At 44.5% G+C, this 14,199-nt stretch overlaps 1 protein-coding gene across 7 annotated transcripts in view; it reads right to left on the bottom strand.

Moving 5' to 3' along the window:
• The window catches only part of utrn (utrophin), a 173,626-nt gene that overhangs the window by 62,646 nt on the left and 96,781 nt on the right, over positions 1-14,199 (bottom strand). For all 7 annotated transcript variants that reach the window (XM_047573812.1, XM_047573814.1, XM_047573811.1 and 4 more), the window contains 2 exons: positions 10,119-10,291; positions 6,787-6,943 (listed from right to left, as the gene is read on the bottom strand). In XM_047573812.1, coding sequence (XP_047429768.1) covers positions 6,787-6,943; positions 10,119-10,291 — 330 coding nt within the window. The remainder of the gene's footprint in view (positions 1-6,786; positions 6,944-10,118; positions 10,292-14,199) is intronic.

Here is a 14,199-nt window from a genome sequence, read left to right as displayed (position 1 = left end):
CCACAGCATTCTCTGCATATTGCTGAGAGTTTAGCAAGAAAAATGACTTCCTGCAAATCACACAGCATCTTGGTCTAAAAGTATTCATTACATCAAACCAGAAAGCTGTCTACAGAAATATATAGTAGTAGCATAGCATAGTTTCATTGTATAAAAAGCACTATTAATGTTAAAGGATGTGGTGTGACTTGTTTTTATTACTGGTGGTTTAACATCATACACAGCAGATAAGACATTATCTGAATATATGTTTTAAAGCTCCAACTAACAATAATGTTCCACATCAATAGAGTTTTTTTTTGTTTTAGATTAACTGAGTAATTGTTTTGGGCAAAGATAGCAAATAAAAAGCTTTAGGCTTTTAAATTGCGGGTTTACACAAAGGTATTCAACGAAATAAATCGGAAAAAAGGAGCCAACCCAAATATTTGATAAACTCGAACCAGATAATCTTCTCTTGCTCCTTAATGAGAATTTATTATCAATATTGTCATCTGTTTGATGTTAATTGACTGATGTCAGGGGTCAAGCTGCAATTAAAAACTAGGAAGATTTTAATATTAAAACCTCTGTTTTACATGTAGATCTATAATCTATAAAGATCCATTTGGCGCCACAGAGGCTGAGAGTTCAACCACGTAATGTAGGAACTGCAAAGGTGTAATGATAGGGCCGTGGAAATATTAACCATTTAATCAGTAATATCACAAAATTAAAACTCAATTGCATTATATTAACTCGGAAATTCCCACTTAGGAGTTTGTGTCTACCATGAGAGCGTGACATTCATATATATATTTTTAAGTGAACACGATGAAAGGACTTCATATAAAGGCTGAAATATGCTGTTTGGGGAAAAAAAAACAAAAAAACATCTTTATTAATGTTGTTTGTCAATGCCTAGAAGGAACTAAGAAGCCAATTTCATAAACTAGTTGGTGAAAATCTTGTCATTTAATGCTCGCAGGTAATGTGCGGCCTATGCTTCTGCGCCAAATTTGACGCCGTAGCTATGGCAACAGCCCAGACCCTAACGCAGGCCGCAAGAGCTGCGATCGGTCCGCTTGGCGGTAGCATGAAACAAGCCGCAGAAGCAGCGTCAAGCTTTTCCTTTAGTTACAGCCTCTCTGTCTGTCATCCAGCCACCGGGCAACTTTACAGTTCAGACAGACAACAACACCAAAAAGACATTTAACCAACACTCAAACAAATCGAGTGTCATACAGGGAAAGGCTTTTCATATCAAACGCATTGGCAGCTTTCAGGTCAGGAGAAGAAGACTTTTATCCCAACCAGATCCCAGGTGGCCTGTGAGTGATAAAACCTATCCATCTATGTCAAAGATAAAAACAGGGGCCGGTGTTTGCTTTGCTCCTCGTTTTGATAATTTTTTTAGCACATCGGTGAGCGGCTAAGGGACGCTGGTCAGCCTCGCCATTTCCTCTGGCATCAATCTTGTAGCTTTGAGTGACCGTGACCGTGACCTTGGCTGTGTGTGTGTGTGTGTGTGTGCATATCCGAGTGCCCATGTCTGTGTGATGTGTTTGTGTCCAGGTCCGTGTAAAGTGTGTGGATGTGGCAGCGAAGTAAACTCTTATCGCCGCGCGGCCTGTGCTGTGGCGCCAACGCGATAACATCGCAGCGCCGCTCCTTCGCAGAGCGCTGCCAAACATCGCTCTTCCTGCTCTCAAACCCCTCCTATCTCAGTCTGCTATATTACCGCTCCCCTCATCTTCTTCCAGAAATAAATTAAGGCTCCCAACAGGACTCCTACCATATAGCATCTCTCAACATCAGAGAAGCACCTGACAAGAATTCAAAGAGCCTCACAGCAGGGGTCCACTCACATCCAAAGTAATTATAAAAAATGATGATTTCTTACTTTTCCCCTTGCAAATAAAAAAAATAGAGGTATATTTTTATGTGCTTTAGTTGAAGCGTGTGTTTGATCTTCTGCCGTCGGAGCTAAATTAGATTTCGCAATTGCATACAGTTCATAAAGAAGCCTCGGAGTGACTCAACCTGAAAATGTAATTGTTCCTCTGCCACTTAAACCCACTGTCATCCGAGAATAGCTGAAGGGTAGTGATAGGCGGCGGCTGTTTGAAGCTGTCTGACATGCCCGACTAAACTCACTGACCGTTTTTTTTATTTTCAATAAGTAAAATACCCACTGGCTTTGAAACGCCTGCAGATATGTCAGACATCAGCCTGCGAAGCCTCCGCAGCTTATAGAATAAACAGCACATCATGACCGGTCGTGAGAGCAGCCTCGCACAAGGCTGCTACATCTGGAGGCACAGCCAGGTACTCAAGAGCCTGGCAGCAGCTCTCGAGAGGAAGAGAGACGCCACCAACTCCTTGCCCCTGAAAGCAAACCGAGACGGCGAATTCCAATTTTCATCCGAGAGGGACAAAAAAAAAAAAAAATCCCAATCCTCGTCCTTACAAACCAGAAGCTGGGCATCTGGCCATGGAAGCTGACATTGGGCAGAAACTAATCTTTCTACCTGAGATTGCAGCCACCACCCTTAGGCCTGACTTAGTGGTCCCCTTCGCTGAAGTCTGTTTACATCACAGAGGTCACAGTCCCATGGCGGGACTCAATGGAAGAGGCCTGTGGGAAGTGGCAGCTCAACGACGAGGATGGAATGTGGATGCGGAGGTTTTGTGGCTTCTTCCGCTATCAGGCTGATGAAAGACCTTGGCATCCATGGACAGGCTCTGGGACAGGCAGCTAGATCTGTCTCTGAGCACATAGCACATTGTTGGATGCTCCATCTAGGACCATCAACATGACCCACTCAGGGGAAGCGGGCGTCCCCTGCCTTGCACAGTCTAAAGTTTAAATAACCAGGTGAATCCTGTGTGGGACACAAGCTCAGGTTTGATCACATGTAGCTTGTTAATGAGCTGTTAAAAGGTTGAAACACCCCATGACTCAAAGGCACACGACTGAAGACGTGTCCCGAAATTTACATATTTCCGCCCCCATCCGAGATAAAGCTGCGACGCCGCTCTCAACATCAAGGCAGAACCTCGTGTGCACATCAACCGGTGGACACAATGGACCGTCCACCATCACGTCCTGTGTTTTGTGATTCCAAGTAATCGCTTCTGATCAAAAGCTCCTCAATTTAAATATGCAAAAGAAGCTTCTTTCACGAAAAGATCGTATTCCTAATTATTGCTCAATGCCATTATATGTCCAGAGCAACATTTGCATTAATCAAACAGTAAAATCCAGGAGGAGACTAGCGAGTTCTAGCAAAAAAAGGCGACAAGAAATGTGAGGGTACCAACTTGAATGGATCTCAAAATGAAATCTCGAGGAAAACAACTGTGTCTTCAGCTCCTAAATGCCACCTGCTAGGAGCTCCTGTAGTTTGGTGCTGAACCCTTAGAGAAATATCTGTGTGAGTGAGTGAAGAAAGCAAAATATGAAGCTGGATTCTTCGCTACAGTCGACTCCTTTCAAATTACAGAAACTTTGAGCCACTCTAGCAGTATTGATTAAAATATAAAAAAGTCCCAGTCACACTGCAAAGGCATTTTTATCTATTTTTTAAGAAATTTACCTTTGTGTTGCACTTAATTATTTTATTGGTTTTTAGTTGCTTTTGTTTTTTGTTTGTTTTTTATTTTTTTAAAACTTAGTTTGTACATCTCTCGGTTTTCATTGTGTTTTTGTTTTGTTATTATTCTATTTTGAAGATTTCAGCACCTTCAATCTTTTTTTTTCTTTACTGTTTATTGTTTTTTATTGTCGTATTATCAAGTTATTGCACCGGTTCATGTGTATGTTTTGGATTGTGATGGATTCCTCGCCTCGAACCACGAGCCACATTTACCTCCGGGTGTGAATAAACCTGAACCTGATTATTATTATAGCTCCGGCTCTGCATTGTTTCATACTGCTGAGGTGTCGCGGCTGCACCTCGTCGTCTCATACTGTAAAGCCTCGAGCGCAGACTCAAATAACAACTAATGACTTTATAAAACTGCTGCCGGCGAGTGCAAATGACCCAGACAAACACAATTAAAAGTTGGTAAAAAGAAAGCGCATTGTGAGTTTCAAAAAAAGTTCCTCCTTCCAAAAGACACCCAAAGATAAAGTCCAACGCAGCACTTTAATTCATTTCATTCTCCTTTACGACCTGTCCCTTCAAGTGCAAATGGTGTTAATCAATCATGCAGGCACAATGATTAAGATGGCTTCAGCAGCCGATTATTAGACACTCCCCGCTTTAAACTGGGTAACTTTACGCTACTTAATCATATTGAGACCACTAAGAAAGCCCGGTTAAGTAAGATTACTACACTTGGCCGGCTTGCCCTCAGATTTAAACATTTAAAAGGAGCCTTTGAAAGAACCACATTGTCTTAAAATTGTAGGAGACAACTGTTGCTGAAAGATAAGGGTCGTTACAAGATGCCCGCAAGCCTTTAGTTCCCCGTTCCCGATCCTTGGCCTAAAAGCTGTTAATCGAATAGAAGAGACTGATGAGTTTAATCAGCTGGTTGCTGACAAAGGCCTTTTACCAGATAATTGAATGTGTAATTAACAAATGCTTTTTACGGCCATTTTAGCAGAGAAAAATAAAGACACAGATCAATATACGGACGGATGAGGAGTCACTTGAGTGAGACGTCCCTGTAGCAAAATTAAGCTCTTTTCAAGGAAACGACTGCTTCCAAGCTGATCTGAATGTGTTGAGCATCCTGAAAATGGTCAAAACAATTCCGCATACAGTTTTTTTTTTCTTTTCTTCACATCTAATTTCGCTCCTGGCCTCTGCTCCCTGTCCGTCACCCCTCTCCTCTGAGTGTTCGGACCACTGGGCTCTCATATTATTCTTCCCGCTCCTTTAATAACGGCAATATCCGTTGCCCTCTGCTGGGCTAAGTGGCTCAGCCTTACCCTTTTATCCCCCTAAGTCTCCCAAACTAAAAAAAAAAAAGACAGTATATCCTCACTCAGCCCCCCTCTAACTCACAGCAACAGATTTCCATGCATGTATGCACTTTTCTCCCTTCTCCGTGGCTGAAAAATGGGTGGCGACTGTACTGCTGACGGACTGTTTGACTGTGTGCGCGTCCGCTGTCAGTGTAAGCAAGTAATAGAGCATGACATGTTCAAAGCCCCGGCTCTTTGTTCTGCTCTGTCCCCTTCATCTTTCTCAGGGTCAGCAAGACCTCCGGGTCAATCTATTAAGAATACAGAGGGAGAGGGAAGTGAAAGGAGAAATACAACTCAGTCAAAATGAAAAGTGAGCCTTCCTCTCTTTCAGCTCCCCTGCTCCATTATTTCACATCTCAAAGCATTCTCAGAGAAGAAGAAGAAGAAGAAGGAGCCGGAGACGAACGAGGCGCCGTTGAGAGGGTAAAGCGTGACAGGAAATAAACAAAAAAGACGGGAAAAAGAACTGAAAGGGGGTAATGGGAAAAGGAAGGTGAAAGTGGGGATGCGGGAAGATTGTGTTCTGTGGTCACTGTGCACTCTCAGACCCATTCCTTCTGTAATGGAGCTCGTCTGATCTGCGGCGCCGAGGCCCGTCTCTTCGTCTTCTTCTTCTTCTCCGCGGAGCCGTGGGTAAAGACGCAGAGCGAGCCTTCGGTGTCTCCTCACACCTCAGAGGACAAACTCTGATTAACCTGGTTCATCGTCTCAAAGCCCAAAACACAGAGAGAGCCGAGACGCCCGTGTTGACTCATTGATTCAAGGTCTTAACTGGCAAACCGCGCGACGTAATACGTCTCTCTGCTCACGAACCCACATGCCTCATCGGAGTTTTTCCTAGCTGGAATGGAGCACATTCACCACAGTACGTTCTTAGAGAAAACCACTCATTTTAATGTAATCTGTTCTGCTTTTGAATAACGATTCTTCATTAAACCATTAAAAGGCTATATTTAGCAGGCATTACAGCGGCCGCCAAGAAATTGATCGTCAGCCGCTGGAAGAGTCTGCCCGGTCTCTACGGACGATCAGTCTGTCTTTCTCGATATTTTCCATTTAAAACAAGAATGCCCAGAGCACAGTGCTCTTATGCTGAAGCTGATTAGTTTCCTCTGCATAGAATTTCTCCTCAATGGGGTTTTTCCTCATATCCTTAAAATTGAGCACATATTTCTCTTACGGCTTTTGGGGCACACCATTGTGCCTCTCCACGCATGATTGCTTGATTAATCTTGATTGTATCTACCCAAATGTAATGAGAAAACGGTCCACAAAGCATTGTACGTCGCCTGCACACGAGCGCCAAGCTGTGTGAATGTGTCGGCCGATCAGACTCCACGTGCCTGCGATTCTTTGCCCCCGCATGACTGCACATGAGTTTTCTCTTGAGGCGCCTTTTTTTTTTTCTTTTCTTTTTTTTTTTTGGGAACAAAATAATAGCGTGGCGACCGGGCTGCGCGGAGACGCATTACGATGTCAACAGCTGTGGCGGCCAGCGGACCGACTTGCGGGTAAAGAGTAGCGGGGTGAGTCATTTATCTGAAAGCAATTACACTCCAATGCACTATCACAATAACCAGTGGTTACAATAAATAATACACCGCGGAGCGCAGACGACAAAACGCGGTGATGGCAAAGGTGTGAATGCTTTCGAAAAACGAAAGTGACTAGGTTGACAAATAATAATAATAAGAGTTAAATAACAGTACTGACCTGATTCTAGTGATTTAGATATTGTCTTCAAGAAATTCAAACTTTTAAGAAAAGAACGAGGGAGCGTGAGATGAATCTTGGACGGAAACGGTCCCCGTGGCAACGCTACGTACCGTGCAGTGGTTCTGCTGCTGCAGCAAGGTGGGCACGTCTCCTCCGATCGGCATCTGCTTAGCCAGCTCCTCATCCTTCATGCAGATCCACCTCCACAGCTCCTCCAGGAGGCCCAGCAGACGGGACCAGCGCTCGGCACTCGCCTCCAGATGTGCTCTGAGGAAACGCAGCGTCCGGTCAAATTATGACACAACATCTCTTTGATAACTTCCTCTGCATACTAACTAACTAACTGAGCTATTTTGGCATCATATACGTCATTTGTGTTACGTTGTGTATGTTGTAGTTAATGGTAGCTGCTGGTAATAACCAGAATAGCAGCTCAGCAAGAACCTGGTGGGAACGAATTTTCAACAAGACCAAAAGGAGGTGGTGTGTACCTTTAAAAATCCTTTCAATATGAACATATTAGCGGCTAATAACCGTGTAACCACCTGAACTAATCAATTATCTCTGGGTGGAATGAATACATTCTTTCTGCACATGTTTGCGCCGTGTGGGGTAAACATCGGGTAATGTGATGAGTTCTTAGCAGGAGGGAGAGAACGCGACGGAACCGAAACGAGTTGTTCAATCAAGTGTTCGCGAAAACTGAACAACGCTGTAATTAATGTGGGCAATTAGGCTGAAATGGTGGGTCTTGTCTCGGTCAACTTTTCAAACTGGAAAAGTTCAGTGTCAATAAAACAATAATTAAAAAAGTTACGTTCGTGGCAGAATTCACGCGCCACATTGGGTGCAACCGCATTTTCACTTATGTTGTGGGGCTTGTAAACACTACGTGAAACTTGCACATCCTCACTGCAGTTAATTATTTTTTTTTTTATTATCCAGGAGCAGGGGTCTTTTTGAGGCCAACAACCCCAGAACTGATTAAGTAGGGACCATTATTTCAAACATGTGCAACAGTGACTCAAAGATAACATCTTCTGCCTCTATTTATCCCTTTATTAAAATATGTTAGTGGGGAAAATTAAAAAAAATATATAAAAAAATGTCCAATCAACCAATGATATTGCGACCCCCTGTAGTACCTGAAGATCTACATGTGTCCTATAGTATATACAGTCAAATAAATGTGAAATAGATGCATCAGTACCACAGAAAAGGTTATCACGTGTCCAGGAAGGATCACAGTAACATGTCCTGTATGTAATCTTAATATATATATGCTTTATTAAATCATAGGTAAAAAGGGAGATGTTATTAAAAACATTGCATGCCAATATATGTGTCTAAGCCCTTTTATTTTTCCCCGTCTCTCCTGAACATAATGTATCTGTAGACAGCGTACAGATACCTCCTATTGCCACTTGTTGAGTTAGCCCTAATTACACATGTACCGCAATTAGGGCATGTATACAATCAGCACACGGTATCCCACCTCCTACACACACACAGTCTCTCGCTGCTATCTGTTTCCCTATTGCTTGTCTTCCTGTGCAACCAGTCGAGTCTATTATGTCTGCACTGCTTGACCTCGACCCCCCCCCCCACTCCATCAAATCATTTTCAACGCAGCATCTCTCCGAAGCTTTTTCGCTCCTCCTCGTTTAGCCTCTCTAACCATCCCCATTGTGGCCTTGTTGCACCCTCCTGCTTCTTCTCTCCATCCTCCCTTCTCCTCTTCGTCTTTGAACATCTCCATCTGGCCCTGTCGTCTTCACTTCCACCTCCGCTTTCTTCACCGTCCGCGTCCCCTCGCATCACCCGTCTCCTTCACGTGCGCCAACGTTGCGGCTGACGCGGCACTATTTGTGCCCTCGGACGTTTAAATGCGGCACTGGGTTGACCGGTGGTGAAACAAGGGTGAACAGGAGATTCAGTTGAACTGAACTTTGATTGAGTTATTACGAATAGCTCTCGGCGTACCTTTCAGGAGCTATGTTTTGGGGAGAGGACAAAGCACAATGGCCTTGGACTAGGCTTAGCTTAATGCGTCGTGCGTCATGGCTTTTTGTAGGCGGAAGAGAAAATCTGTCCTTTTCAACATCCAACTTGGCTTTTTTCAGACAGACTGCTTGCTGGACCGTGTTCTAATTGCAACGAAAGCGTCAACTCTTCCTCATGCTACTTTGATTCACTCATGTGCCAAAATGGACAGGCTGCTTTTGGCCGATCGCGCCTCTGGTCCTCGCTGCTCCGAAAACAGCTGTAGCAACCATCGTGAAGCATGAAGGCAAATCTCAAAGAATGAATAATCGGCTTGTGCGGGACGTTACGTGGTCGTCTGGAGAGAGCAGGGAGGCACAATGTGAACACACAGCGTGAGAGTTCGGCAGCAGAAGGGCGTTTAACAGTAAATGAATGCGACGGTGGCAGAGTCAAACTAATTCTGGTCCAGTTTCGGTCTAATTCGAGTGTATCTCGTGCTGTAAATGTGTAATACAGCAGTAGTTTTCTTTGTAATGTATTTTAAGAATGAATTAGGAGTGGAATTTATTTTATTTATTAAGCCAAGATTAATAAATTATAGTAATCCAAAGACTGCAGGTTATTCTCTGCAGTTGTTCTGTAGCAGCCTGGTGTCGTTTGCATGTTATGTAATCAAGGTAAACACAACGGACGCCCCGTGTTACGGCCCCGCGCTCTGGTGCAGCGCTACTAAAATTGGATGCTGCGGATTCATTAAAATGAACTGAAGGAGAAAGATTTTCATCCAATATGGAGGAGCAGATCACTTAAAGTACGTAAATAATGTAAACGGCTTTTACCGACGTCCCTGCCTCAGCATTAAACATTACGCTCAGATGCAGCTTTAAACGCGTGGAGACAGTTTAGCTCCACTTTGAGCATTGTTCTGCACATTTCTTCAAAAAAATGTTTCATTTGCTCTCGAGCCGAAATCACCAGACCTGGAGGGACGGTCTCAGAACAAAGACACGTTCTGTAGCCTCGTTAAAGGAACCTGCCGCATGCGTCTCTCCGCCTCTGCACCGTTCGACCTGAGCTGAGCACCAAAATAGCACACGCAGGGTCAGAGCAAACATCCTGGTCAGCTGTAAGAGAGCTACGCACACGCGTCAGAGCAAATATAGGCCCACTTTTTTTTTTTTTTTGTTTATTTGGTACGTAAGAATCGCAATCTCTTCTGAAAACCGACTGCTGCGTCGGTATAATCCACTGGTTCATCGAAACAGCAAACTGAGCGCAGAGACCTACTTGAACCGCTGCCACGATCGAGACGCCGCGCCAAGATATTTATTTTCTTTTCGCCGTTGAGAGCAGCGGAAAAGCAAACTGCAATCTGAGACGCACGACCCCGAAAGGCTGGGGATGGAGAGAAAAGGAGCATTTCAGTGGCGAGAGCGTTCGATCGCGCTTTACTGACCGGATGTTGGCCGATTTGGCCTTGAGGTCGCTCCAGCGTTGGTTCATGTCGTCGAGCCTGTGCTGGAGGAACACGGCTTCCTCCGAGCTGCCCAGCGCTTTGACCATCTTCGATTTGTTGCCGTCCACGCTCTTGTAGATGTCATTGTGGGCATCGATCTCGGCCTGGATGTCCTGCAAATGCAGAAGAGAATTGTTTCTTTCAGGGGGGAAGGCAAATGCACAGTCAGGGGCAGCAGTAGAAGCATATCACCTATAACGCGGACGTCACGGTGGATTAATAATGAACTTGGGGGGGTTAAAGTTAGTAAAATCCTCAAGACGCTAAAAAGATTTTCGTGAATTTCACCATCTTGGAAGACTCACTCCAAGCAAGAGCAAGTCCCTGAGTAATGTCTGCCTCCATATCATCACTGCATTAGGTTACACCAGGGCTATGCTAAAGCAAGCTAATTTGAGGTTGGGATGCAGAGTGGAATACTAATGCAGTGTTGTGCTGCTTTTCCAAATGCTGTTACAAGAGACCACTCCATTCACTACTGTGACGAAGCACGATTATTTTTATTTATTTTTTTCCCCCTGCGTGTTTGTCCTTAACCGAGCAGCTCTATTACACAACCACATCTCAAAGGGTACGTGTGAGCGTTCGTGTGTGAGGGCTGAACCACAAGGGGAGGGGGGGTTGACGCAAGCAGAGGATCCTGTCAAATGTTTTATTTTTAGATGTGTAAAACTGCTCCATTTTCTTTTCTCTCTCTCTCTCCCCGTCTCCCTGTCTCTACTGGGACTTCCCTCAGTTCAACCCATTTCAACTGCAGATAAAGCAAAGACTCCAATACCGTATGGATGAGTGTAGCACTGCCTGGAGCGCAGGGACAGATTAGCAAATGGGACAAAATTAGTGTAGATAAGCAAAGTATAATGGGACCTTTACAGTAATATAAAATTAATTGTGGCCGCACTGTGCAGGGCTGTCAAGATCATAACTGCAATGCAAATAATTGAGACACGTCCATCACTGTCAAACGTTTGAAGGATTCCTTTAGATGCTTGTTTTTCATTGTTTTTAAGTTACCTTTAGCCCGATTTAAATGGTGGAAAATAACGGAAAACACAGTGACAGTTTTTACACCAGCGAAAGAAAGGAGACAATTCCAACAACCACGCAAAACGATAACGGCCTGCTAAAATAATTTGCAAACAGGTGATCATGTGATAATTGTGACGAACCAAATTGGGTGTGAAATTACCCATCTTCAGCGTGTGAAGTCATTACTTGTCTGTCTTTCGCATCGCGCCCATTAAACACGGAAACACGGGTTTCGTTTAACAATTGCTGTAATTGTGAAAATGTGGGAAAAAGCTATTAATGTCGCGTCGTTAAAACAAACGATCAGTTAAAAGGAGATGTAACCTGAATATATCTGGCGATTCAGCAACAAAAAAGTTTTCAAATTAAAATGCTCAGGATACTCAAAGAAAGTTTGGCCTTTATTTTTAATAGCTTTATTTTGAAAGGTAATAATAGACAGGAAGTTATGGGGTGAGAGATTCGGGATGACATGCAGCTAAGAACATGGGATTGTTTTTGTAGTGGCATTAAATGCAAAATACCTCCATATATAAAGATGCATACAGTGGATGCAGGGTATGTTAAAAGCACATGACAAGACATACCATGTCTGAGGGAACACGTGACGGCAGTTTAAATGCTCTGGAAAGTGTGTGTGTGTGTTGAGAAAGTGGAGACGTTACAGTTTAGCCACAGCCCTCTGTAGCACTGTGCTGTAGTTTACTAAACGCCTATAGGTATTTCACGAAAGCTAAAGCGAACCCCCTCGTCTGCGATCTGCAAGGATTTCTGACACAAATCGACAAATGCTTCATAAAGGTCATTGAGGAGACAAAGCGAAAAGGAGAGAGACGAACGGGGACAAGTTATGGAGACAAAGACGGAGCGAAAGACGGATTGATAAAGAAAGATGGATGGACACGGCAGGGGTGAAAGACAGACATTCTGCCGCTGAGCCAGCTGGCTGAGTTTCAAGTCATTACCCGAGTGCTTCCCTTTTCTTTTTCTTTAGCGCTTCCACTTCCACGGTGGACTGTACGCGGCACGCGCACACACCGGCGCAGGAAAGCACAGATTGCGGAGGCACACAGAGGCGTGTATATATTCATTTACAAAGCCCCCTTTAAATTTCATTTCCCCCAGTGAAGGACTACTTAAGAGTCAGTGATTTATGTATGTCAATGCGTAGCCCGGGGCGCTTAAGTGCAGCGACAGATCATTTTCCCTCCCTCGCTCCTTCGCTCTCACCAACACAGACGCACAAAAAAGAAAACATTTGTGTGCCACAGGTCACCGAGTCAGGAACAACTGGCCTCTGTTTCTTATGATCGCATGTTTTATTTATGAGCTTCTGACTTAAATATAAGGGTTTGTGAAGGCTGGGGAAGACTATTTGGGCTCCTTAATCCCTAGACTAGAAGAAACTCCCAAACAAGAAAGCCTTTAAATTTAGGTTAACTACGCCTGCTGTTGAGGAAACCAGAGCGACAAACAAACCAGAAAAAATATCCCAAATACATATAAAGCACTGAGAAGAATCAGAAAACCAAGCAAAAACAAAGGTAGCTGGACTTGTTAGAGTTTTTTCTGAGAACTTCCAGTCTCGCTACTACTTGAACTTCGACTCCGAGCTGAAATCGTGCACACTTAACACAGAGATATGCGAGTGAGAAGAAAGGCAGGTTAATGGGGTCTCACATACACTGTAATGAGTGATAGTAATTTGCTACCTGTGGGCTGGTTGGGGCGCAGACGGGACAAGAGTCTCCCTGGAAACTGAAGCTACAACTACTACATAGAGCTTTAGAAAGCACAGAATCCTTAAACACACTTGTGAATGAAACATACTTCAAAAAGCAGTTTTGCTGATCATAATTTCACCCAATATAAGTTTTCACACTGACAAACAATGACCCTTACTGAGGAAAACCACGTTTCAGTAATTAAGCTATTAACGTAAAGTTCGGCTTTGATAAACTACGCTCAATCGGGACTCTTCTCTTTCCATACCCGGTCTCTCTCTCTCTCTGCATGGCGGCCCATTCTAACTAGCAAAGCAGGCCAAAAGCAATTATTCCATTTTAATGAGTCTAATCATGACTGCTCAGACTTCATAAAGTGGAGTACATTAGGTCCACAACAACAAACGCAGTGGGTGATGGAGAGTGAAAGGTGGCTGTTTGTTCTCATGGTTTGCTGCATTCAGGTTGGAGAAAAAAAAAAAAAAAAGCAAAGCCCCTTCGCATATATATACCTGTTCAAACTTCCTGAGCAGCTCCTGCAAGCTGAAGTTCAAGCCAATCATTCTGGTGTGAGTGTTCTGGCTTCTCCCACCCCCTACATTTTTCCTGTTGTCATACAGCTTGAAGGATGTTAAAGGATGTTGAAGGATGTTAAAGTCCTCCAGTGGTTACGGTCGATACCAGAAGGTTCGCGCTCAGGGCTCAGGCGAACAGCAAATCCGGAGTCGGGGCAATCTCGAATCCGACGGCGTGGAAACCCGGGTCTCGCAGAAAGTTCAAGAACAAAAGTGTCAAATCCAGGTCGCGGTCCCAAACCAGGCGATTCGCACACTTCACGCGCCTCTCGGCGGCACCCGTGCACGCGTGCCGGCGTGTGCGCTCGCCCGAACCCACCGCATGTTCGTAGCATCCTCCGCTGAAAGACATCCAGGCTGATTGGATAGGGTGACAGTTACCCTGCGGTCATGCCTCGGAGCCGAGATGGGAATTTGGAAACTGGAGGTCTGACAAAATAGCAGCTGGAGGTAGAACACCCTGAGCTCACTCTGAGCTCCTCTGGCCAGGCACCGAAACCAGAGAAAAATCCAACAAGTCTTAGGTGGACGTCTGCAAAGTGGAGATAACGGTTTATGTCTTGAGGATGCAAAACCTCAGAGTGGTCCGGGACAGCGCTGCCTCTCTGCCTCGGCTCTAAAAAAAAAACTCCCCTTCCTCCACTTCCCCTTCTGGGCACGGAGGAAGCTGTTTACACGATGTCCAGCGGTCCA

Source organism: Mugil cephalus, chromosome 21, assembly GCF_022458985.1.
Source record: "Mugil cephalus isolate CIBA_MC_2020 chromosome 21, CIBA_Mcephalus_1.1, whole genome shotgun sequence".
Taxonomy (NCBI): domain Eukaryota; kingdom Metazoa; phylum Chordata; class Actinopteri; order Mugiliformes; family Mugilidae; genus Mugil; species Mugil cephalus.
Note: the sequence above shows the minus strand (reverse complement) of the source record. Positions and strands in the feature narration are given on the sequence as shown.